Source organism: Mastigoproctus giganteus, chromosome 4, assembly GCF_048544385.1.
Source record: "Mastigoproctus giganteus isolate SK-2022 chromosome 4, ASM4854438v1, whole genome shotgun sequence".
Taxonomy (NCBI): Eukaryota; Metazoa; Arthropoda; class Arachnida; order Uropygi; family Thelyphonidae; genus Mastigoproctus; species Mastigoproctus giganteus.
In genome coordinates, this window is record NC_143578.1 from 87,569,570 (window position 1) to 87,593,055 (window position 23,486).

General features: G+C 37.3%; 2 protein-coding genes across 2 annotated transcripts in view; one reads left to right on the forward strand and one right to left on the reverse strand.

Annotated features, from left to right (window-relative positions):
* Positions 1 to 18,526, reverse strand: part of LOC150086888 (IQ motif and ubiquitin-like domain-containing protein) — a 257,010-nt gene extending 238,484 nt beyond the window's left edge. Inside the window, exons 1-2 of the mRNA XM_090371662.1 lie at positions 18,448 to 18,526; positions 10,387 to 10,568 (exon numbers count right to left, since the gene is read on the reverse strand). Coding sequence (XP_090227788.1) covers positions 10,387 to 10,561 — 175 coding nt within the window. The 5' untranslated portion in view covers positions 10,562 to 10,568; positions 18,448 to 18,526. The remainder of the gene's footprint in view (positions 1 to 10,386; positions 10,569 to 18,447) is intronic.
* Positions 18,527 to 18,971: 445 nt separating this feature from the next.
* LOC150086889 (dynein axonemal heavy chain 12-like) overlaps positions 18,972 to 23,486 on the forward strand; it is a 143,680-nt gene continuing 139,165 nt past the window's right edge. The window contains exon 1 of the mRNA XM_090372311.1: positions 18,972 to 19,006. The gene's annotated coding sequence lies outside the window, so the exon portion shown is untranslated. The remainder of the gene's footprint in view (positions 19,007 to 23,486) is intronic.

Here is a 23,486-nt window from a genome sequence, read left to right on the forward strand (position 1 = left end):
GTTCGACTGTTGATGATCCTGCTCAGATAGCAAACAAACTGAATGAATATTTTGCATCTACATTCAGGAGGAGTTATTAAGGTTTGAAAATGGCAGAAGGTTATCAAATTGTAGCAGGGTGCTTAATGATTTTGTAATAATTGAGAGCAAAGTGGAGGAGAAATTGTTGAAGTTAAACATAAGAAAGGCACCTGGGGTGGATGGGATCTATCCAGTTATATTAAAGGAGGCAGCAAAGCAACTAAGCAAACCCTTAGCCATAATTATGAGACCATCCTTGGACTCACGAGAGGTCCACGGACTGGAGATATGCAAATGTATCCCCAATTCACAAAGGGGGGATCGAAGGGTGACACAAGTAATTACAGACCAGTTTAACTTCTGTTCTGCTGGTTAAAGATGCATTGCAGGATCATCTAGACAAGACTGTTTTGGTGCCTCCGTAGCCAGGTGGGAAGGAGCAGCAGTGCGTAGCACACGCTTCTTGATTAGACCGGGGTTCGAGCCCATCACCACCAAATAGGGAGGATGCGGAAAGGTCAGGGAATGACCACCGCATATCCCAGAGCAATATGGCCTTAGTTGCTAATGCTCCTAAAAACCAAATAACAAACAAACAACAAACAAGACTGCAGCAATAATTCAGACAACATGGGTTTGTTAAGGGAAAGTCATGTCTGACAAATTTGATAGGATATTATGATGTGATTACAAAGAAACTGGATGCAAAAAATAATTTTGATATCATATATTTGGATTTCAGGAAAGCTTTTGACACTGTTGCGCATGGAAGACTATTGTACAAATTGGAGCAGAATGGTATTAAGGGTAAGTTGCTACAATGGATAAAAGGATGGTTGAGTGGGAGAAGACAGAGGGTGGTAATTAATGGGTGCTGCTCTTCGTGGACTAATGTTATTAGTGGAGTCCCACAGGGTTTGGTGTTGGGTCCTCTGTTGTTTTGTATATTCATCAATGATATTGATGAAGGTATATCAGGCTTAGTGTCGAAGTTTGCAGATGATACAAAGGTTGGTAGGGTTGTTAATAACAGTAATGGCAGTGTGCTACTGCAACAGGATCTAGATAATTTGAGCAGATGGGCTAAGAAGTGGCAACTTAAGTTTAACCTTGACAAATGCAAAGTACTGTATATGGGTAGAAGTAACCCCAGAGAAATATATCAACTGTGTGGTACTACACTTAAGGTGGTAGAAAATGAAAAAGACCTGGGAGTAATTGTGCAGTCAGATATGAAGTTTTCTGAGCAATGCAGACAGGCTGCCAGGGCAGGTCATGGGGTTTTGTCAATAATATATAAGAATTTTGCTAGCAGGGAAAAGGAGGTGATTGTCCCTCTGTATAAAGCAATGGTCAGGTACGCCTTGAGTACTGTATACAGGTCTGGAGGCCTCATTATAGGAAGGATGTAGATTTGGTTGAGCGTGTACAGAGAAGGGTAACAAGATTGGTGAATGGAATGAAGGGATCCTCTTACCAAGAGAGGTTTAAGTTCTGCAAATTGCAGTGGCTGGAGACTAGGCACCTGCACGGTGATCTGATTGAGGTGTATAAGGCCTTGAATGGGTTGAGCACGCTGAATTCTGATGGGATCCTTCCACTTGTTCAGATTACGAACCTAAGGGGGCATGAATTCAAATTAAGAAAAGACAGATGTAGAATAGATGTGCGGAAATTTGCCTTTAGCCAGCGGGTGGTTAATTGCTGGAACAAACTTCCATCTGTCGTGGAAGTTGATAGGTTGAATAAATTTAAGGAGTAACTGGACAGGCAATTTGGAGGGGATGGTGTGATTTTTTTGGCTGATGCTGCATAAGCTCATACACTTGCCTTCTTGCATCACATGCCACTACTACTACTACGAAAGCTAAAAGTAACATTTTAGCTTTCGTAAAAGCGAAATTATTAATAAAATCCATTTTACTGGCAAATTTATGCTCAATAGCCAAGATTGCACAGTCTACTTTGACCAGTAGCCAGAGGGTGGTTAATTGCTGGAACAAACTTCCATCTGTCGTTGTAGAAGGTGATAGAAAGTTGATAGATTGAATAAATTTAAGGAGGAACTGGACAGGAATTTGGAGGGAATGGTATGATTTTTTTGGCTGATGCTGCATAAGCTCGTACACTTGCTTTCTTGCATCACATGCCACTACTACTACTACTATTTATACAAATTGATCACTTCTACAACAGATGGGAGTTTGTTCCAACAATCACCCAACCACAGGCTGACGGCAAACCTCTGCACAACTATCCTTCAAACAACCATCCTCATTTTGAATTCATATCCCCTCATGTGTATAGTCTGAGCAAGAGGAAGAATGCCATCAGAACTAAGCTTGCTCATTCCATTCAACATCTTAAACACCTCAATCAGATCACCTTGTAGGTGTCTAGTCTCCAGACACTACAATTTGTAGAATTGAAGCCTGTCTTTGTAAGACCGCCCTTTCATCCCATTCAATAATCTCACTGCCCTCTGCAACCATTACAGCAGGTCTACATCTTTCCTAAAATGAGGTCTCCAGACCTGTATGCAGTACTCCAGATGGGGCCTAACCATTGCCTTATACAATGGGATATCCCTGCTAGCAAAGTATGAAGTTCTCTGAGCAATACAGCCTGTCTGCACTATTCAGAGAACTTCATATGTGACTACACAATTACCCCAAAGTCTTTTTAATTTTCCTACTCTGAGCGAAGTATCACATTAAGCTGGGATTACTGCTACCCATATGCAGTACCTTGCATTTGTCAATAATAAACTTCAACTGCCATTTTTCAGCCCATGGCCTAAATTTTCTATATCTTGTTGCAGAAGCTTACCCTGATTATTGTCATTAAACACACTGCGAACCTTTGTATCATCATTCAATATCATTAATGAATATAGAAAACATCAATGGGCCCAGCACTAAATCTGGGGGGGGGGACTCCACTAATAACTTTAGTCCATGAAGAGCTGTGTCCATTAATAACCACCCTGTCTTCTTCCACTCAACCATCCCTTTATCCATAACAGCAACTTGCCCTTAATGCTACACAGCTCCAATTTGCCAATTTGTACAGCACACTTTTATGTGAAACAAGAAAGCAAGCTTATGTAGCATCAGCAAAAAAAAACAACACATTTCACACATTCATTCCTTCTAAAGGTTTGTCCAGTTCCTCCTCGAATTTATTTAAGCTGTCAACTTCCACAACAACAGATGGAAGTTTGTTCCAGCAATCAACTACCCGTTGGCTAAAGGGCAATTTCTGCATTTCTATTCGATAACAGTCTTTCCTCAATTTGAATTTATGCCTCCTTAGGTTGATAATCTGAGCAAGAGGAAGAATCCATCAGAATTGAGCCTGCTCAACCCATTAGGGCTTGTACACCTCAATCAGATCACCTTGCAGGTGCCTAGCCTTCAGATGCTGCAATTTGCAGAACTTAAGCCTTTCTTGGTAACTCCTTCGTTCCCCTCAATAATCTTGTAGTCCTCTGTACTCACTCAAGCAACTCTACATCCTTCCTAAAGTGAGGCCTTCAGACCTGTACAAAGTAATTAAGGTGTGGCCTCACCACTGCCTTATACAAAGGGATAACCAACTTTTCCCTACTAGCAAAATTCCTGTATATCATTGACAACACTCCATGACCTGCTCTGGCCGCCTGTCTGCACTGCTCAGAAAACTTCATATCTGACTGCACAATTACTCTGAGGTCTTTTTCATTTTTCTTCCACCCTAAGTGTAGGGTGGTAGAAAAGAGACTTCTGTAGTCACTCCTATGAAAGCAGCAGCTCTTCACTTTACCCTTGACAGTAGTATATCTTTAAGTAACCCATACATCAGCACACTGTGATCACTGACACCCAATGGATCTTTTACCTGCAGATTCTTAATTCATGTAGAATTACTGTTGATAACCAGAACAAGTGTATCGTTTCTTCTTGTTGCTTCTCTAAACATGCCGCTGTAGAAAACAGTCATCCAATAAATCCATTAGTCTTGCTAGTCTGGGAGTGACCAACCCACATGTTCCAGTCAATATTTGAAAGTTAAAATCCCCCATTATAAAACTATCCCTGTACAGTTGTTTGCTGTACTTATTACAGTCATTAGGCATATAACACACTCCGACTCTCCTTGTTTTCCCAGTGTGTATGTCACAACAAACTGACACAACATTGCAGTGGCCTACTATTACTATTATTATTACTAGCCATATAGTGCAAGGAAGCCTGAGGCTTATGCTGCACCAGCTAAAATAAATTTCCGAGTTACCTTGAGAGAGAGAGAGAGAGAGAGAGAGAGAGAGAGAGAGAGAGAGAGAGAGAGAGAGAGAGAGAGAGAGAGAGAAGTAGATACTCACCAGATGCGAGCCCCTGGGGAAATATGCCGACTAGATGGACTGCCTTTGATATTATGTTTTACTTAACTAAGAGCATAACCTCTCTCGTAACCTGTCTGTCCTTTCTGTACACATGGGTCTAAAGCTTTAAGGAATGTGCTGATCTTATAATTGTGTAACTTAATGTAATGTGCCCACAGGCATTGGATGATAAAATTAGACTTAGCATTACCATAGGCATATGATGCACGAAAGCAAGCTTATGCAGCATCATTCAAAAAAAAAAACCCACTTCCATTTCACCCCTCCATTCGTTCGTTCGAAATACCTGTCCAACTGAGCCTTAAATTTATTTCAAATTTCTGCACATCTATCCTACATTTGTCTTTCCTCAATCTGAATTTATGCCCTCTCAGGTGATTATTCTGAGTAAGAGGAAGAATCCCATCAGCATTGAGCATGCTCAAACCATTCAAGCATTTATACACCTCTATCAGATCACCTTGCCAGTGCCTAGTATCCAGACACTGTAATTTGCAAAACTTAAGCCTTTCTTCGTAAGAGTAACCCTTTGTTCCATTCACTAATCTTGTTGCCCTTCTCTGTACTCATTCCAGCAGCTCTACATCCTTCTTGAAATGAGGCCTCCAGACCTGTATGCAGTACTCAAGGCATTGTCAAAGTATTGCCTTACTTATACAAGGGAATAATCACCTCCTTATCCCTGATAGAAAAATTCCTGTATATCATTCATAAGATACCATGAGCTACTCTTGCAGCCCGTCTGCACTGCTCAGAGAACTTCATATCTGCCTGCACAATTACCCCAGGTCCTTTTCATTCTCTACCACTGTCAGTGTAGTACCACACAGTTGCTACGTTGCTCTGGGGTTGCTGTTTCCCATATGTAGTACTTTATGTTTGTCAATGTTAAACTTCATTTGCCACCTCTCAGCCCATCTGCTCAACCTTTCCAGATCCTGTTGTAGCAGCATAGCATCAGTAGTGTCCTTAACAACCCTGCCAGCCTTTGTATTGTCTGCAAACTTGGACATTAAGCTTGATATACCATCATCAATATCATTTTTACCACTCTCTGTCTTCTCTGGTGCCTCCGTAGCCAAGTGGGCAGGAGCAGCGGTGCGTAGCATGCACTTCTTGATTAGACTGGGGTTCGAGCCTGTGACCACCAAATATGGAGGGTGCGGAAAGGTCAGGGAATGACCACCGCATATCCCAGGAGCAATATGGCCTTAGCTGCTAATGCTCCTAAAAACGAAATAAACAAACAAACATCTGTCTTCTCCCCCTAAACCATCCCTTTGTTCATAGCAGCAATTTGCGTCCAATGCCTCACTGCTCCAATTTGTGCAGCAGTCTTCCATGTGCAACAGTATCAAAAGCCTTTCTAAGATCCAAATATATAATATCAAAGTTATTTCCTGCATCCAGTTCTTTTGTGACTGCATCATAGTATCCAATCAAATTGGTCAGGCAAGACTTTCCCTTAACAAAACCATGCTGTGTCGGAGTTATAACTGAAGTCTTGTCTAGATGATCCTGCAGTGCTTCTTTAACCAGTGCCTCCATTAATTTTCCTGGAACAGAAGTTAAACTCACAGGTCTATAATTACTTGTGTCAGCCTTTGATCCTCCTTTGTGAATTGGGGTCACAGTTGCACATCTTCAGTCTATGGGAACCTCCCTTGAGTCCAAAGGAGCTCTCATAATTATGGCTAAGGGTTTGCTTACCTCCTTTGCTGCCTTCCTTTAATATAACTGGATAGATCCCATCCACTCCAGGTGCCTTTTTTATGTTTATCCTCAACAATTTCTCCTCCACTTTCCTCTCAGTTATTACAAAATCATCTAGCTCACTGCCAGAGTTTTCACCTCTGGAATTCCCCTTCCTGAATAACTCCTCATGTGTGAATGTAGATGCAAAATACTTGTTTAGTTTGTTAGCCACCTGAGCAGGATCCTCAACTGTTGAACCATCAATATCCAGTGGACCAATTTTATTCATTCCTTTCCTTCTAGAGTTTACATAGGTAAAGAACTCTTTTTCTGTTTTTCTTTGCATCCTTTGCCTGCTTAATCTCCTTTGTGACTTGGTTACAGACCAGCTTATATCTATCATAGGCTTCCATGTCACCCATTAATTTATATTTATCCAATGCATTTTTCTTCTCTGCCATGTCTCATTAGTTCATCTGACATCCATTTAGGCCTAAACCTTGAACAATATTTCTTAGTTGGTATGTAAAGCCTAGTAGCTTCCAAGATAAGTTCTTTGAATGCTTCCCATTTTTAATTTGCTGTTGGTAACATCATCAGTTGGTCCCACTGTATAGAATTTAAATACTGTCTCAGACCATCGTAGTCGCCTTTACGAAAGCAAAAACCCTTCCCTTTACTCCTGATGGTAGTTACCTCTTTGAATAAATCCCACTTCAGCACACTGTGATCACTGCCACCTAGTGGTTCCTTTATCTGCAGATTCTTAATGCATGAAGAATCACTACTGATAATTAGATCAAGAGTATTATTCCCTCTAGTTGCCTCCCGAACATGCTGATGTAGAAAACAATCATCCAATAAATCCACAAAAGCCTTGCTAGTGTGTGAGTGACCAACCCACAAATTGCAGTCAATATCTGGGAAATTAGATGAGATCAAGACTTAGATGAGATCAAGTTAGATGAGACAAAAACAGACATTCTTTGTGCCCAGGAGTTAGTGTGTGAAACAACATATTTGATAGTTATTTATTTTAATAGGCATACTCAATTAATAGCATAAAATAAAATTTATTAGCGTGACTTTTGAACTTGTGTTCTCTGGCAACTTATTCAAATTTGGAGTGTATTTGGTGTTTTTTTAATTGTACCAAAGCTTTCAAACTTTAGTCAGTCAGCCTGCTCCTGTACTTATTTTTAATGTAATTCATGGAAGAGAAAAAGCATAAAAATGCCAAAAGCAAGCCTCCTGATATTTGAATAATTAGTTGTAAATGAGTTCTAGTAACTGAATATGATGTCTTGTGGTGTGTCTTCAATAGCTGTTTGATTTGTTTCAACTTGTGCTGACATTTCTTGAAGTTTTTCTACCCAGATACTTTTATTTTTAATTTCCAGAAGCTCCATTTGAAGTTCTGAAATAGATATTCCAGGAAGAGTTTTGTTTGTTATTTGGTTTTTATGAGCATTAGCTACTAAGGCCATATTTCTATGGGGTTATGCGGCGGTCATTCCCTGACCTTTCCGCATCCTCCATATTTGGTGGGCACAGGCTCGAATCCCGGTCTAATCAAGAAGCGTGTGCTATGGACTGCTGCTTCTGCTCACCTGGCTACGGAGGCGCCAGGAAAAGTTTTGACATCTGTTAATTTTAAATTGCATTTAATGCCTATAGCATAAATTTACTTGTCTCCTGATACTTTCTAAAATCCCGAAATCTGCTTGTAAATGAATTTAAAATTGTAGTGATCATATAATTGAATATTTTACAATCTACTTTCTCATGATTTAAACTTTACCTATAATTTCTTAGGCTTTCAAAATATACAAATTCATCTTTGTGATATCTTCCAAGAACAATCCTAGTTTTTTTCTCAAAAGTAAGAACTTCTTCCAATAATTGTAAGCTGGATTTTCTTTTCCTTGCAACTTTAGATTAAGCTTGTTAAAATGTTCAGTCATATCAAGCAAAAATTAGAATTTTAAAGCCATTTAGGACTAGTGAGAAGTTTCAAATGTACTTCATTATAATTTTTAAGTGGTTAAGAAAATTACTACTTCTTCCAAGTACTGGGAGAAGCATTTTAATACTTTTCCCTCTTTCCAGCCATACATATGTAAATGTAACTAAATCTTTATATTCATTACCTAGTTCTTCACAAAGTGTAGCAAACAGTCTGTGATTCGACGCTTTAGCTTGGATGAAATTAATTATTGGTACAATGATGCCCATTACTTTCTTAAGCTGTGGTAATATTTCTAAAGATTTTGTAACTAAAGTTTCGTGATGTACAATGAAATGAAATAATTTCATGAGAAATACAAGTGGAAAACAATTTAATAAAGCCTTTTATTTTGTAATCATAGCAATTGCTCCGTCCATTGCAATGGATACTATATGATCAATAGTTATATTTTTATTCTTTAAACATTTTAGGAGGCTTCCTGAAATATCTTCACCTGTAGTATGTCCTTTAAGTGCTAATAATTCAATAAGTTCCTCTTGAATAGTGGAAGGTGTTATATTTAGCCAATCACCCAACACTGCAGTCAGTAATATTGGTTGATTCATCAATAGCAAGGGATATAAATCCAGCAGAATTAATATCAACAATTTGCATATTTGATACTTCTGCAGAAATAGTTGTGATTTGCTCATTCACAGTTCTAGCTGAGAGAGGTAAATTAAAATTTTTTTTTAAGATACCATCCTTATTTTTAAAATCTTTGAAGAGAATTTTAGAAGCAATACATGCGGTTTTTAGAAATTCACCATCTGTGAAATGTTTTCGGACCTTTGTGATATCATCCAAAAATAATTAAAAATTTGCTTCTGTTGTACTTGATGAAGACTTTACCAATTTGAAAAACAACTTTGCAGAAGTAGTGTTTTCTTTGTAATTCTTCAACAGCTTTTTTTTTTACTGACACCATCAGAATACTTTTCAGTGAAATTGAAATGCTTTCCTTGAAAGTATCATCCAACATTGCTTAATTTATTGTTCTTAAGTTATAAATAACAAAATAAACATTGCGGACTCCCATTACTTTCTATAAATGCAGATTTTGCAGTCCACATTTTATTGAAGCCTCTGTTTTTGTCAGTGATTTTTCTCTTTCTTGAACTGAAGGTAATTTCTTGGGTTATGTCACAAATTTAAAACACTCTGATACAAATATGTGCATAAAATACGAGAAATTACTTAACTGCAGTGTCAATATAATAAAAATTAAATTGTACACAACCAGTTCACAACATGGCATGAAGAAACAGCACTGTGCACTGAATAAATCCCAGATATGCACGTGTGCTACTACTATCATCCAGCTAAAATTAACTGAGCTACAGTGCTGACAGATAAACACACAGACGACATGGCGAAAATGGTTTCACCGTGAATTCAGGGACACTGAAAATGGATATTTCCATCAAAATCCCGATGTTGAAAATTTTCGTGATGATTACAATACTTCCTTATCATTACATATATAAGAAAATAAAAAGTATGACTGCCAACAAATGTTAAAAACATTGAAATAATCACTTATTTTTATTTATGTACTGCATTATATAAAATTGAGAGAAATTCTACTTATTATTATTTTTTTTTTTTTACTAAAGTAAAAGATCTACAATTTTTTAGGCCAAGAGCCACATGTGGCTCTTAGCCTGAAATTATGGTCTATACTAATGAAGATATATCTATACCAGGGGGTGGGTTACCTGCAGCCGATGAATGTGTGTAATCCGGCCAATGGTCGTTTTTAAATATATATAATAAACTGCCTGCCTATTGAATAAATAGAATTTCTGATGAAATTTTAAAAAATACTCTGTGTAGTTAAGGCAGTATGGTGAAATATAGCCAACTTAATGATCATAGTCGCTAAATTCAAGAGTGCTCGTGGGCTATACAGACAGTTTTTTGGGGGAGGAGTGCACAAATAGCATACCACACCACACCAGTGGCATTACTGACTCAGTATTAACAGGTTAACAGAAGTAAGAAATACATTAAATATTTATAAATATATTTACCAATGCAAAAAAATGCACAGTGGCAAAAATAAATATTAAACTTAAAAATAAAAAATTATGCTATTTTATAATTAAATGTATTATTAATAGATATAAATGGAAAATGTTCAAAACCAATTAAAAAAACATTTTAATTATTGTATAGTAATACAAAATACCATTTAATCTAAAATTATGCATTGTGAATTCAATTTAATACTCAGCACATTATACTGAATCATCTAGTTGTCCATTTATGTACTTACTTTTATTGGATTTTTTATTTTTTGGACAAGCAGGTGATGTATTAGGTGAACAGGAGTTTGGTATTTCTGTGCATGCTGTCACTTTTAATTCTTTTCCTGATAATTCCTTATTCTCTTCATCTGAATTATCTGGAGATGTGGAAATGGAATTGTCTGGTGACTGCTCTTTAGTCATTGTTTTCCTAACAAAAATTATATCCTGTTTCATAAGCAATTTCAGTTGGCAATAATTATTTACATTATAGTATTCTATGGTTAGAATCTGCAACAGCAATCATTTTCAAATTATATAAGTATCTTTGTTATAATCTAATGTGGGGCTGGTCTGGTCAACTTCTGATCGTTATGCAGCCAAAATGTACTTCACAATAATAATACGCAAGAATAAGAACTACAATCTAGGGCAGCCGAAGTGTAAACAGACAAGATTACAATATCCAGAATAGAAAAAGAGTGGAAGAAAGCCCTAGCAGAATTAAAGACAAGGAACCACCAGCCTGAGAGAGAGAGGGGGGGGGAGGAGACCCTGGATATCATTTTTCTCTTTCTTGGTAATCTCTCTCTCTCTCTCTCTCTCTCTCTCTCTCTCTCTCTCTCTCTCTCTCTCTCTCTCTCTCTCTCTCTCTCTCTCTCTCTCTCTCTCTCTCTCTCTCTCTCTCTCTCTCTCTCTGTGTGTGTGTGTGTGTGTGTGTGTGGTGGGGGGTTGTAACTCAGAATTTTTTTTTTTTTTTGGCTAGTGCAGCAAAAGCCTCAGGCTTCCTTGCACCATATGACTAATTATAATAATAATAAAAAAAATAATGATAAACTGACCCAGTACTAACAGGGTAAAAAGCTGATCAGAAAAGTGAAGGAAATCAGTGAATTTAAGAGTACCTTGATACCCACAAGCAGAAACTCCTGGCACTCAGCAAGAGACTTTACCATTATAGGGAGAGTGCCCAGAGGAAAACAGACAACAGGATATTTGATGAAAGCCCGAGAGACTACAGGAAAATTTGACAAGGGGATAGTTAAGGGGTAGGAGATAAAGAATGGTTACAAATGGCCACTGCTCTACATGGGCTAATGTGATATGTGGGGTTCCACAGCAGTCAGTGTTGGGCCCCATTATTGTTTTTAATATTTATCAATGATATTGATCAAGAGTTATACCATTCTTATCCAGTGGACTAATGTAATTAGTCTCTTTCCTTCTATTGTTAAGATATGCAAATAGGTTTCATGTTAGCTCACCTTTGTACCAAATTGGGTTGATAAATGGCACTCAAGGTTAACAGTGATAAATGCAAAGTACTCCATTTAGGTAGCGATCCTAGAATAACATATCAATTGGGTGGTACAAAATTCAAAGTATTGGAGTATGAAAAAGATCTAGAGGCAATTATATAGGCTAACACAAAATTCCTCAGACAGTGCAAACAAGCTGTTAGAACAGCCCCTAGGGCAGCGATTTTCAACCTTTTTCAACTCACTGCACACTGAGCAAGGTGCTAAAATTGTCAAGGCACACTATCAGTTTTTTAAGGAGAGATTTTATCATTAAAAAAGCACGTATTAAGATTGTGTTTAAAAGTTCAATAGCTAAAATTCTAATCATTGTGTTATCTTTTAAAATAATATTGATCTGGATTTCAAAAGATTTATTTTTAAAATTTATGTTCATATTTGTTATTATTCCAATTTTTTAGAAATAAGATATAATTAAAAAAGATGCTATTTATAAAAAAAAATATCATTAAAATGATTAAAATATATCAGTGGGAAACCTGTGTTTGATGTCTCTTGCCCGAGGTTGGATGGTTGATAAGCATACCCTCAAGTCCTCCTCCAATGTTTGAAGCCGTGACCTGTTCTTGCTCTTCATCGTGTTCATAATAGAAAAGCCAGCCTCACACAGATACAATGTAGAGAAAGGAAAGGGTGCTTCAATCGCCTTCTTTGTGATAATGGGGGTACTCCTGTCAGAGAGACAACCAGAATGAGGGCAAATCTGTTGATGAGTGCTTTAGTTTCAATCCTCTGTCGTTTCTTATTTCCGTTAGCTCATTTTCTTCTGCAACAGTTAAATCTGCTGATTCTAATGCACTTAACACAAACAGATCTCTTACCCAGTCCAAGGAAGATACACGAAGTGATGGGAATTACTTTTCAATGTTTTTACTCAGCAGTGATGAACTTTGTAGAATTAAATCGACAAGATTTTTGTCGAGTCTGAAACTTTTTGTCAGCTCAAACATTTCAACTTTGTTCTCTTTTTTTGATTCTGGCCCCCCACAATGTTAATTTTTCCTTAGAAGACTTAATTTTGTCAGTACAAGTAAGAATATTTTCATTCTTTCCCTGCATACTCTTGTTAAGAGTGTTCAAGGCTTGGGAAACGTCAACTAGGAAAACAACTTTATTGCACCAGGTCTCATCACTAAGCAGGTCAGGCAGTTCAGACTTTTCAGACGTAAAAAAAATTATAAGCTCTTCCCTCAGTTCATAGACCCATGAAAGTATCTGCCCTCGAGATAGCCACCTCACTTCTGCGTGCAGTAGGAGTTGTGTGTGAGCAGCTTCCATGGCAGAAAACAACCTCAATTTTAATGATCGTCTCATCCAGTACTTCTCATCATCTCATATTGATTGTCTCATCCACTACTTTTTGGAGCTCAGGTACTAATGATTTTGAAATGAGGGCCTCTGTGCAGGAAACAGTGTGTAAAAACAATGCCAGGGTTCTTTTGTTTGGCCAGTGTGATGAATCCTTTCAGGTTTCCTGCATAGAGGGGGCACCATCGGTGCAGATGCTGATGCATGATTTTCATGACAAATCACAAGAACTGAAATAACTGTGGACAACATCAAGGATGTCTTGGCCTTCTGTTGTTTCTGGAAGTAGTCTGCAAAATAAAAATTGTTCAATGATGTCTCCAGTCTCCATTACAAACAAGTCTGCTGAATGCTAGCAGTTGAGCTTTTCCAGTGATGTCAGATGACTCGTTCAACTGGATGGCAAAAAAAAATCGGCTTCTTTAATGCTAGCTATCACTTATGACTCAACGTCTTGAGACATGTCTTGTATACGCCAACTAATAGTGTTATCAGACATAAGGATTTTCAAAATCTCTTTTTCGTATTCCTTACCAAACAAGCCTTACAATTTTACAGCATGCTAGTAAAATTACTGACAGTAATTGTATGTGATTTCATCTTTTTTGGCATGATTTCGGCAATAGCATAGCTTGCTTTTTGAGCTTTAACAGAAATTAGCATTAATAGAGGTATATGATGCAAGAAAGCAAGCGTATGCAGCATCAGTCAAAAAAAAAAACACCCACTTCCACTTCACCCCTACGTTCGTTCGAAATACTTGCCCAGCTGAGCCTTAAATTTATTTAGGCTATCAACTTCCACGACAAGGGATGGAAGTCTGTTCCACCAACCAATACCCGCTGGCTAAAGGCAAATTTCTGCACGTCTATCCTACATCTGTCTTTCCTCAATTTCAATTTATTCCCTCTCAGGTGATTATTCTGAGCAAGAGGAAGAATACCATCAGCATTGAGCATGCTCAAACCATTCAAGGCTTTATACACCTCTATCATATCACCTCGCTGGTGCCTAGTCTCCAGACACTGTAATTTGCAAAACTTATGCCTTTCTTCGTAAGAGTACCCCTTTGTTCCATTCACTAATCTTGTTGCCCTTCTCTGTACTCGTTCCAGCAGCTCTACATCCTTCTTGAAATGAGGCCTCCAGACCTGTATACAGTACTCAAGGTGTGGCCTGACCATTGCCTTATACAAGGGAATAATCACCTCCTTATCCCTGCTAGAAAAATTCCTGTATATCATTGACAAGACACCATGAGCTACTCTTGCAGCCCGTCTGTACTGCTCAGAGAACTTCATATCTGCCTGCACAATTATCCCCAGGTCCTTTTCATTCTCTACCACTGTCAGTGTAGTACCACAGAGTTGATACATTGCTCTGGGATTGCTGTTTCCCATATGTAGTACTTTACATTTGTCAATGTTAAACTTCATTTGCCACCTCTCAGCCCATCTGCTCAACTTTTCCAGATCCTGTTGCAGTAGCATAGTGTCAATAGTGTCCTTGACAACCCTGCTAACCTTTGTATTGTCTGCAAACTTGGACATTAAGCTTGATATACCATCAATAACATTTATAAATACCGAAAACAATAATGGACCCAACACTGAACCCTGAGGGACTCCACTAATAACATTAGTCCACGATGAACAGTGTCCATTGATTACCACTCTCTTGCTTCTCCCCTCAACCACCCCTTTATCCATAGCAGCAATTTGCCTCCAGTGCCACACTGCTCCAATTTATGCAACAGTCTTCCATGTTATTATTTTTTTTTATTTGGTTTTTAGGAGCATTAACAACTAAGGTCATATTGCTCCGGGATATGTGGTGGTCATTCCCTGACCTTTCCGCATCCTCCGTATTTGGTGGTGACGGGCTCGAACCCCGGTCTAATCAAGAAGCGTGTGCTATGCACTGCTGCTCCTTCTCACCTGACTACGGAGGCGCCTGTCTTCCATGTGCAACAGTATCAAAAGCCTTTCTAAGATCCAAGTATATAATATCAAAGTTATTCCCTGCATCCAGTTCTTTTGTGACTGCATCATAGTATCCAATCAAATTGGTCAGGCAAGACTTCCCCTTAACAAAACCATGCTGTGTCTGAGCTATAACTGAAGTCTTGTCTAGATGATCCTGCAGTGCTTCTTTAACCAGTGCCTCCATTAATTTTCCTGGAACAGAAGTTAAACTCACAGGTCTATAATTACTTGTATCAGCCTTTTATCCTCCTTTGTGAATTGGGGTTACATTTGCACATCTCCAGTCAGTGGGTACCTCCCCTGAGTCCAAGGAAGCTCTCATAATTATGGCTAAGGGTTTGCTTACTTCCTTTGCTGCCTCCTTTAATATAACTGGATACATCCCATCCACCCCAGGTGCCTTTCTTGTGTTTATCTTCAACAATTTCTCCTCCACTTTACTCTCAGTTATTACAAGATTCTCTAGCTTACTGCCAGAGTTGAATACACCTCTGGCATTCCCCTCGCTGAATAACTCCTCATATGTGAATGTCGATGCAAAATATTAATTTAGTTTGTTAGCTACCTGAGCAGGATCATCAACAGTTGACCCATCAATATCAAGTGGACCAATCTGATTCATCCCCTTCCTTCTGGAATTTACATAAGTAAAGAACTCTTTGCTGTTTTTCTTTGCATCCCTTGCCAAAGATTTCTCGTAATCTGACTTTGCCTGCCTAACCTCCTTTGTAACTTGGTTACAGATCAACTTGTATCTATCATAGGCTTCTGTGTCACATGTTAATTTATATGTATCCCATGCATTTTTCTTCTCTGTCATATGTCTCATTAGTTCATCTGACATCCATTTAGGCCTAAACCTTGAAATAGTTGTGATTTTGGTCCATTGTTCAGCCTGGTATGTTTGATCAGCTATAAGCCTTTTGAAATATTCAACTGGTTTCTCGTATAAATGTGAGTTGTTTTTGTGAAGGTGTCTTTTCAGCTTACTTGCAACCATAGCTTGGTTTGCCAGTTTCTCACCACAAACAATACACTTAAGATGTGGCTGCTCTTCTCCAGGTGAAAAGTATCCGAAAGACAAATAGTCTTCATTATACTGGTGCATGACAGTTTTAGAACTAATACTAACTGCACTATGTGTTATTCTACCAGAACTAGTGCAGCTACACTTGATTCATTGTCATCATCTAACTTATGTTTTTTAATTATAAATCTGTCCACATTTAATAAGCCCTAAAAAATAAAAATCAACTAAATTCAGAAATAACAAAATAATTAAAATGTAATAGAAATAAACAAAAATGCATTAGTGCAAACTCACACAGAATAACACACCCGATGCGAACAACAGCTGACTGAAGACTGACATGGTGGCTAGACAATGGTGAAAGGTGGGGTGGTAAAAGTACTTTGCAGAATTATTTTGGGATCTGGAACAACAGGGATGGACGTTCTGGGAATTTTATTATTATAACTTTTTTTTTTATTAAACTGTTATTGTTTTCATTCTTATCGACCTTTCATGAAAAATATACAGTACTTATAAAATTAACCTCGACGATTTTTTTTTATTCCCCAATTTTTTTCTCACTACTTTTCTACTTTCCCCAAACTCCACGACACATCTGCGGCACACCGGATGAAAGTCGCTGCTGCCCTAGGGATATACAGGAACTCTGCTAGTAGAGTTTATTCCATTGTATAAGACAATGGTTACGCTACATCTGGAAACCTCATTTTAGAAAGGGCAATGATCTGTGTTGGAAAGGGTATAGAGAAGAGCAACAAAATTTGTTGGGGGAGATACAAAGCAGTATTCTTACCAAGAAAGACTGAGGTTCTATAAATTGCCATCTCCAGAAATTAGGCATTTGCATTATGATCTAATTAAAGTGTATATGCCGTTAAATGGTTAAGTAAGTTAAATGCTAATGCATTTTTACCTTTTTCAGGATGAAGAAGACATGGGACATAAATTTAAATTGGAAAAGGATGGTTGCAAAACAGATATGCAGAAATTCACATCCAGCTAAACAGTAATCAGTTGTCGGAATAAACTTCCAACTAAAGTCATGCATGTAGACAGTATGTATAAATTTAAGGAAGGTTTACACAAATTATTAGGGGTAGGGAAATGATTGCCCCTCTTTGTTTTTTGTCTACTGCTGCATATGCTTTGCTTCCTTACATCATGTTATCAATATTAATAGTGTTGAAATAGTTAATTTGGGATTTTTTTTTTCAAGTAAAATTCTTTATTCTCCAAAGAGTTAGCTAATCAGGAAAAGAACATTTTTATGTTTGAACAGAGCAGAGAGTTAACTCTTATTTCTAACTGTGCAAAGAAAGAGCATGCACTATGTGCAAACATAGTGCATATAAAGTACTGCATATGGGTAGAAGTAACCGCAGAGGAATGTACCAACTGTGTGGTGGTAGAAAATGAAAAAGACCTGGGAGTAATTGTGCAGTCAGATATGAAGTTTTCTGAGCAATGCAGACAGGCAGCCAGAGCAGGTCATGGGGTTTTGACAATAATACACAGTAATTTTGCTAGCAGGGAAAAGAAGGTGATTATCCCTTTCTATAAGGCAATGGTCAGGCCACGCCTTGAGTACTGCATACAGGTCTGGAGGCCTCATTTTAGGAAGGATGTAGAGTACCTTCTCTGTACACACTCCTTGAGTGTGTACAGAGAAGGACAACAAGATTGAAGAGGGGAATGAAGAGATCCTCTTACCAAGAGAGGCTTAAGTTCTGCAAATTACAGCGGCTGAAGACTAGGCACCTGTGAGTTGATCTGATTCAGGTGTATAATGCCTTGAATGGGTTGAGCACGCTGAATTCTGAGGGGATCCTTCCACTTGTTCAGATTACAAATCTAAGGGGGCATAAATTCAAATTAAGAAAAGACAGATGCAGAATAGATGTGCGGAAATTTGCCTTTAGCCAGTGGGTGGTTAATTGCTGGAACAAACTTCCATCTGTCATTGTAGAAGTTGATAGGTTGAATAAATTTAAGTAGGAACTGGACAGGCATTTGGAGGGAATGGTGCGATTTTTGTTTTTTTTTTTTTTTTGGCTGATGCTGCATAAGCTCATCCACTTGCTTTCTTGCATCACATGCCACTACTACTATAACAGTGCACTCGTACAAATATTCTTTTCTCAATTAGCTAACTCTTTGAAGGAGCAATAAATTTGTGTCAAAAAATTAACTGCTGGCTTCTATTATTGAAGCAATTGTTCATGCTAGGCATTTGTTTCCAGATGCATAAAAAAAAGTAAATTTTGTCCGAATATTTAATTTTGACAGTTTACCATTCCTAATTCCAGACAACTCAACAGTCACTAAACATCTGAATCAGTTGGCCTGTGTTGACTCTAAAACTTGCTTCGTCTAGTTTTCAAATATTTCCATCAAAAACAGTTTCACATTTTCTTTGGACAAAAAAAAAAAAAAAAAACAACTTACGTTCTTAGTACCCATGGGAACTAGGGCACGCCACTGCTACGCGACTGTAGGAAAGGACTTCAGCATGACTGATAACCCGCATATAGAGAACCAAACAGATAAGTAGCCAACGCATAAAACATTGCTGCTGAATAATAATAATAATAAAAAAAATCCAAAATTTATATCACTTCAGGCATTCCAATGTCCTGGGTAGGAATTAATAACGACGGCAAGCTGTCATTTGCTCCGTTTATCATTTGTTTTATATTACTGACAAAATATCAAACCCGAAGTTCCCATGTAAAGTAGTACGTTATTGAAAATGAGTTTTATTAAAATATATGAATTGCACATTAAACAGTGTTCTGCACTTTTATATTGAAAAAAATGTCACAAACCAAAAAAAGTATAACTTGCTTTTTGTAACAACATACTACCACGTTTAAAGATTAATACATAATGGTGACACGTACCTCAACCATGTCATGCGAAGCGTGTATAGGAACAGAAATCGTTGCTATAGCAACTAGGCATCATAACTTCAGCTTCAGTGCAACGACACAGTTCAACACAAGCAGTATGTGTTAAATACATGTGGATTAGATGGGTTTTGCATTTTTTTTTTGTTTCTTTAACCAGAACAATTTTTCTATTTAATATAAAGAACGTTAGACAAATAGGTTACTTTTTACACTTGTAGATATTTACATTAACAATTTTAATGAGTGTTAATTTGTGTCTGTATTTCGAGAGTGTTATTAACTAAACAGTAACGGGCATTTGGACACATCGGGTTTTATTTTTCTTTCTTTATTTTTTCGCTTTTTGTCAAAGTCCATACGGAACTCATAAATAAAAACGAGTTTTAGTTTTGCCGGTAAACTAGGTGATTGAATTGATGTATTTCTGAAATATAAAGGTGGGCCATGTTTCTTGAATTACGGTTTTAGTATAATTTGTCGATTCAATTGAATTTATTTGATTATCGTACTTAGATTTGACAGTAGTCAGGACCTGCTCAAGGTTATAAGTACTCCTGGGGTCATATTTACGGCGCCCCGCTCACCGATTTCATTTTTTAAAATGATTAATTTTATCAATTTGCGTCAAGGTTTAGGTGGCGTTGGAACCCCCTAAACCTTGGTTGCACTAGGCCAGTGACTAGCTAGCCTTACCCTAAAGCCGGCCCTGACAGTAGTAGTAGTGTAACCATCTATGGCCAAAATCAGAAATGAGCCTTTATATTTCATTTACATTAAATGAAATAGAAAGGCTTAAATGAAATAAATTGAATTAATAATGAATACATTTAATGAAATAAAATATGGGTAGAGAACATTGTCAGTTAGTATGTAACATTGTGTAAACAAAGTTTGCCAAGTTACGGGCTGGCGGAGCATGCTCTGTGGACCAGTGGCGTAACTAAGTTTATTGGGCCCTTAGGCAAGAAATAGTTTTTGGGGCCCCATATTTTTATTAAAATAAATTTTAATTAGGTATAATATAAAAAAATGTTGAAACATTTTAATAACATAAATATGTATTTTATTTACAGATTTCTTTATAATTTTACAAACATCAAAAACATGAAAATTAATATTACAATATGATACTACTTACAATTTGACAAACAAAAAATTATACTATAACTAATAAATTTACAAAATGTATCTCCAATTCACAAAGGGGGATCGAAAGGGCTATGGTGACACGAGTAATTACAGACCAGTTAGTTTAACTTCTGTTCTGGGTAAAATAATGGAGTCACTGGTTAAAGATGCATTGCAGGATCAGAATTGCATAATTCAGACACAGCATGGGTTTGTTAAGGGGAAAGTCTTGTCTGACAAATTAGATTGGTTATTATGATGTGGTTACAAAGGAACTGGATGCAAAAAATAATTTTGATATCATATATTTGGATTTCAGGAAAGCTTTTGACACTGTTGCACACGGAAGACTATTGTACAAATTGGAGCAGAATGGTATTAAGGGTAAGTTGCTACAATGGATAAAAGGATGGCTAAGTGGGAGAAGACAGAGGGTGGTAAGACAATGGGTGCTGCTCTTCATGGACTAATGTTATTAGTGCAGTCCCACATGGTTCGGTGTTGGATCCACTGTTGTTTTGTATATTTATCAGTGATATTGTGAAGGTATATCAAACTTAGTGTTGAAGTTTGCAGATGATACAAACGTTGGCAAGGATGTTAATGACAGTAATGGCAGTGTGCTACTACAACAGGATCTAGATAATTTGGGCAGATGGGCTAAGAAGTGGCAACTGAAGTTTAACTTTGACAAATGCAAAGTACTGTATATGGGTAGAAGTAACCCGAGAGAAAAGTACCAACTGTGTGGTACTACACTTAAGGTGGTAGAAAATGAAAAAGACCTGGGAGTAATTGTGCAGTCAGATATGAAGTTTTCTGAGCAATGCAGACAGGCTGCCAGGGCAGGTCATGGGGTTTTGTCAATAATATATAAGAATTTTGCTAGCAGGGAAAAGGAGGTGATTGTCCCTCTGTATAAAGCAATGGTCAGGTACGCCTTGAGTACTGTATACAGGTCTGGAGGCCTCATTATAGGAAGGATGTAGATTTGGTTGAGCGTGTACAGAGAAGGGTAACAAGATTGGTGAATGGAATGAAGGGATCCTCTTACCAAGAGAGGCTTAAGTTCTGCAAATTGCAGTGGCTGGAGACTAGGCACCTGCGCGGTGATCTGATTGAGGTGTATAAGGCCTTGAATGGGTTGAGCACGCTGAATTCTGATGGGATCCTTCCACTTGTTCAGATTACGAACCTAAGGGGGCATGAATTCAAATTAAGAAAAGACAGATGTAGAATAGATGTGTGGAAATTTGCCTTTAGCCAGCGGGTGGTTAATTGCTGGAACAAACTTCCATCTGTCGTGGAAGTTGATAGGTTGAATAAATTTACGGAGTAACTGGACAGGCATTTGGAGGGAATGGTGTGATTTTTTGGCTGATGCTGCATAAGCTCATACACTTGCCTTCTTGCATCACATGCCACTACTACTACTACGAAAGCTAAAAGTAACATTTTAGCTTTCGTAAAAGCGAAATTATTAATAAAATCCATTTTACTGGCAAATTTATGCTCAGTAGCCAAGATTGCACAGTCTACTTTGACCAGTAGCATTTCTTTATAATCTTTTAAAAAATCTGCCAGACAAAAATTGTCTGATAGACATGTCTGCTGATAAATCTTGTTTAATAAGTGTGATTAAATTACATAAAAAATTATACTATAAGTAATAAATTATGAAAAAAGTTAAAATGTTACTTTTAGCACTTCTACATTTGCAAAATCGTTAATAAAATCCATTGTATTGGCATATTTATGCTCAATAGCCAACATTGCAAGATTGAAGTAGAATGGGTTGTAACTAAAACTTCTATTTTGTTGTTCAGGATCCCTTGGAAATGGTCCTTTTGGTTTCTGAGGTGACAAACTCATAACGTTTCTTTTTGTTTCATTGGAAATGTTGATGTCCACGTATTCTCCAAGATCACTTGAGGGAATAAACGGTGCAGTGCAATCAACACTAATTTCAGACATAGGCATATCCGTGATTGTTGAATTGTTTTCACTTGATGACCCTGCTTGATTTAAATGATCCACAGATATATATACAAAGAAACAAGCAGCATTCTTTTCCACATTTTTGTAAAGAAATGATATAATTTAAGTAATTTATTGACTGCTTGTTCTTTTGCTTTCTCCATTGTTCTTTTTTCTTTTCATCCATTTTTAACTAAAATTTTTATTAATTTAATTTTAAATACAAATAGTAATAATAAACAAATATTTTTGTATGTCGATTGCTGTTTTTGATAATGACTTGAACAAACTTGAAATGAAATTCAACTAACAACTTTTGACCACAATATATGGCTGAATGTTCATATAAGGTGGGGCCTACCCCCCTGTCCTGTCAAGTTGAGGAATCCCGAACACCATATGACATGATGTATACACATACAGTAACCGAACGGGTGTCAGATCACTATACAAAGTTACATTTGTAAAAGCAAAATAAAGACTGCCGCCACCTAGATTTGTTATGTTTTGGCAATAAGATATAAGAAGAATTCCTTCCTTATTCTATATGTATAACCTTGTTGAGGAGCTCAGTGATAAAAATATTTTCGTTACATGTTGTGTCTGTCTATAGGCCCTAGCATAGTACGGGCGGCCCTTACTTGCATCTGTTTATGGGCTCTAGTGAAGTAGGGCCCCTAATTCACTAGGCCCCCCCCCAGGCTTTGCCTACTATAACTATTATAGTAGGCAAAGTAGGTAGACAGTGAGCAAAACTACTCAGTTTTGCTACTGTATAGCAAAAGTAGGTTTTGCCTACTTTTGCTATACACGGTAGCTATGCCCCTGCTCTGGGCGCATATATTCTAGGGCATAAAAATAAAAAAAAAAGAATAAGTTGTAGAGGGCACAGTATAAACTGTTTGTTGGCCACAACTATCCATATATTGCGGTAGTTGTGGCCACCATATGCATTACATATTTAAACAAAAACCACTTTCCAATAGAGAAGTATATTGCTATTTACTTATTGGCATCATTTTAAATAAATATCAGTATACTTCCCATTTAAACAGTGCTTTTTATTTAAAATACGATATCAACAAAACCCATGGTGAAGCACCTCCACAATATGAGATCAATGCATTTAGTAGTAAGTTTGCAGAATGCTGCATGCAAACTGAGGCTGTGCCCTACCTACCTACCTGAGGCCTTACCTAGAATAATTATTTTTTAATTAAATTATTATTTAATAACTAAGTAAAAAAAATAAATTGTTTAATTCAATAAAAATTAAACAGCATATTTTAATATTAATTAATTAATTATAATTCAGTTATAAAATAAAAGAATAATTATTAACAATGCAAGTAGTTATTCTCTACATCTCTAAGGGGATTGATTGTGTTTGACATAAACATTCGAAGCAAACTTCCATCTTTACAGCTTGCCCTCTCAATTTTAGAATTGGCTAGCAAGTTTTCTCTCTGA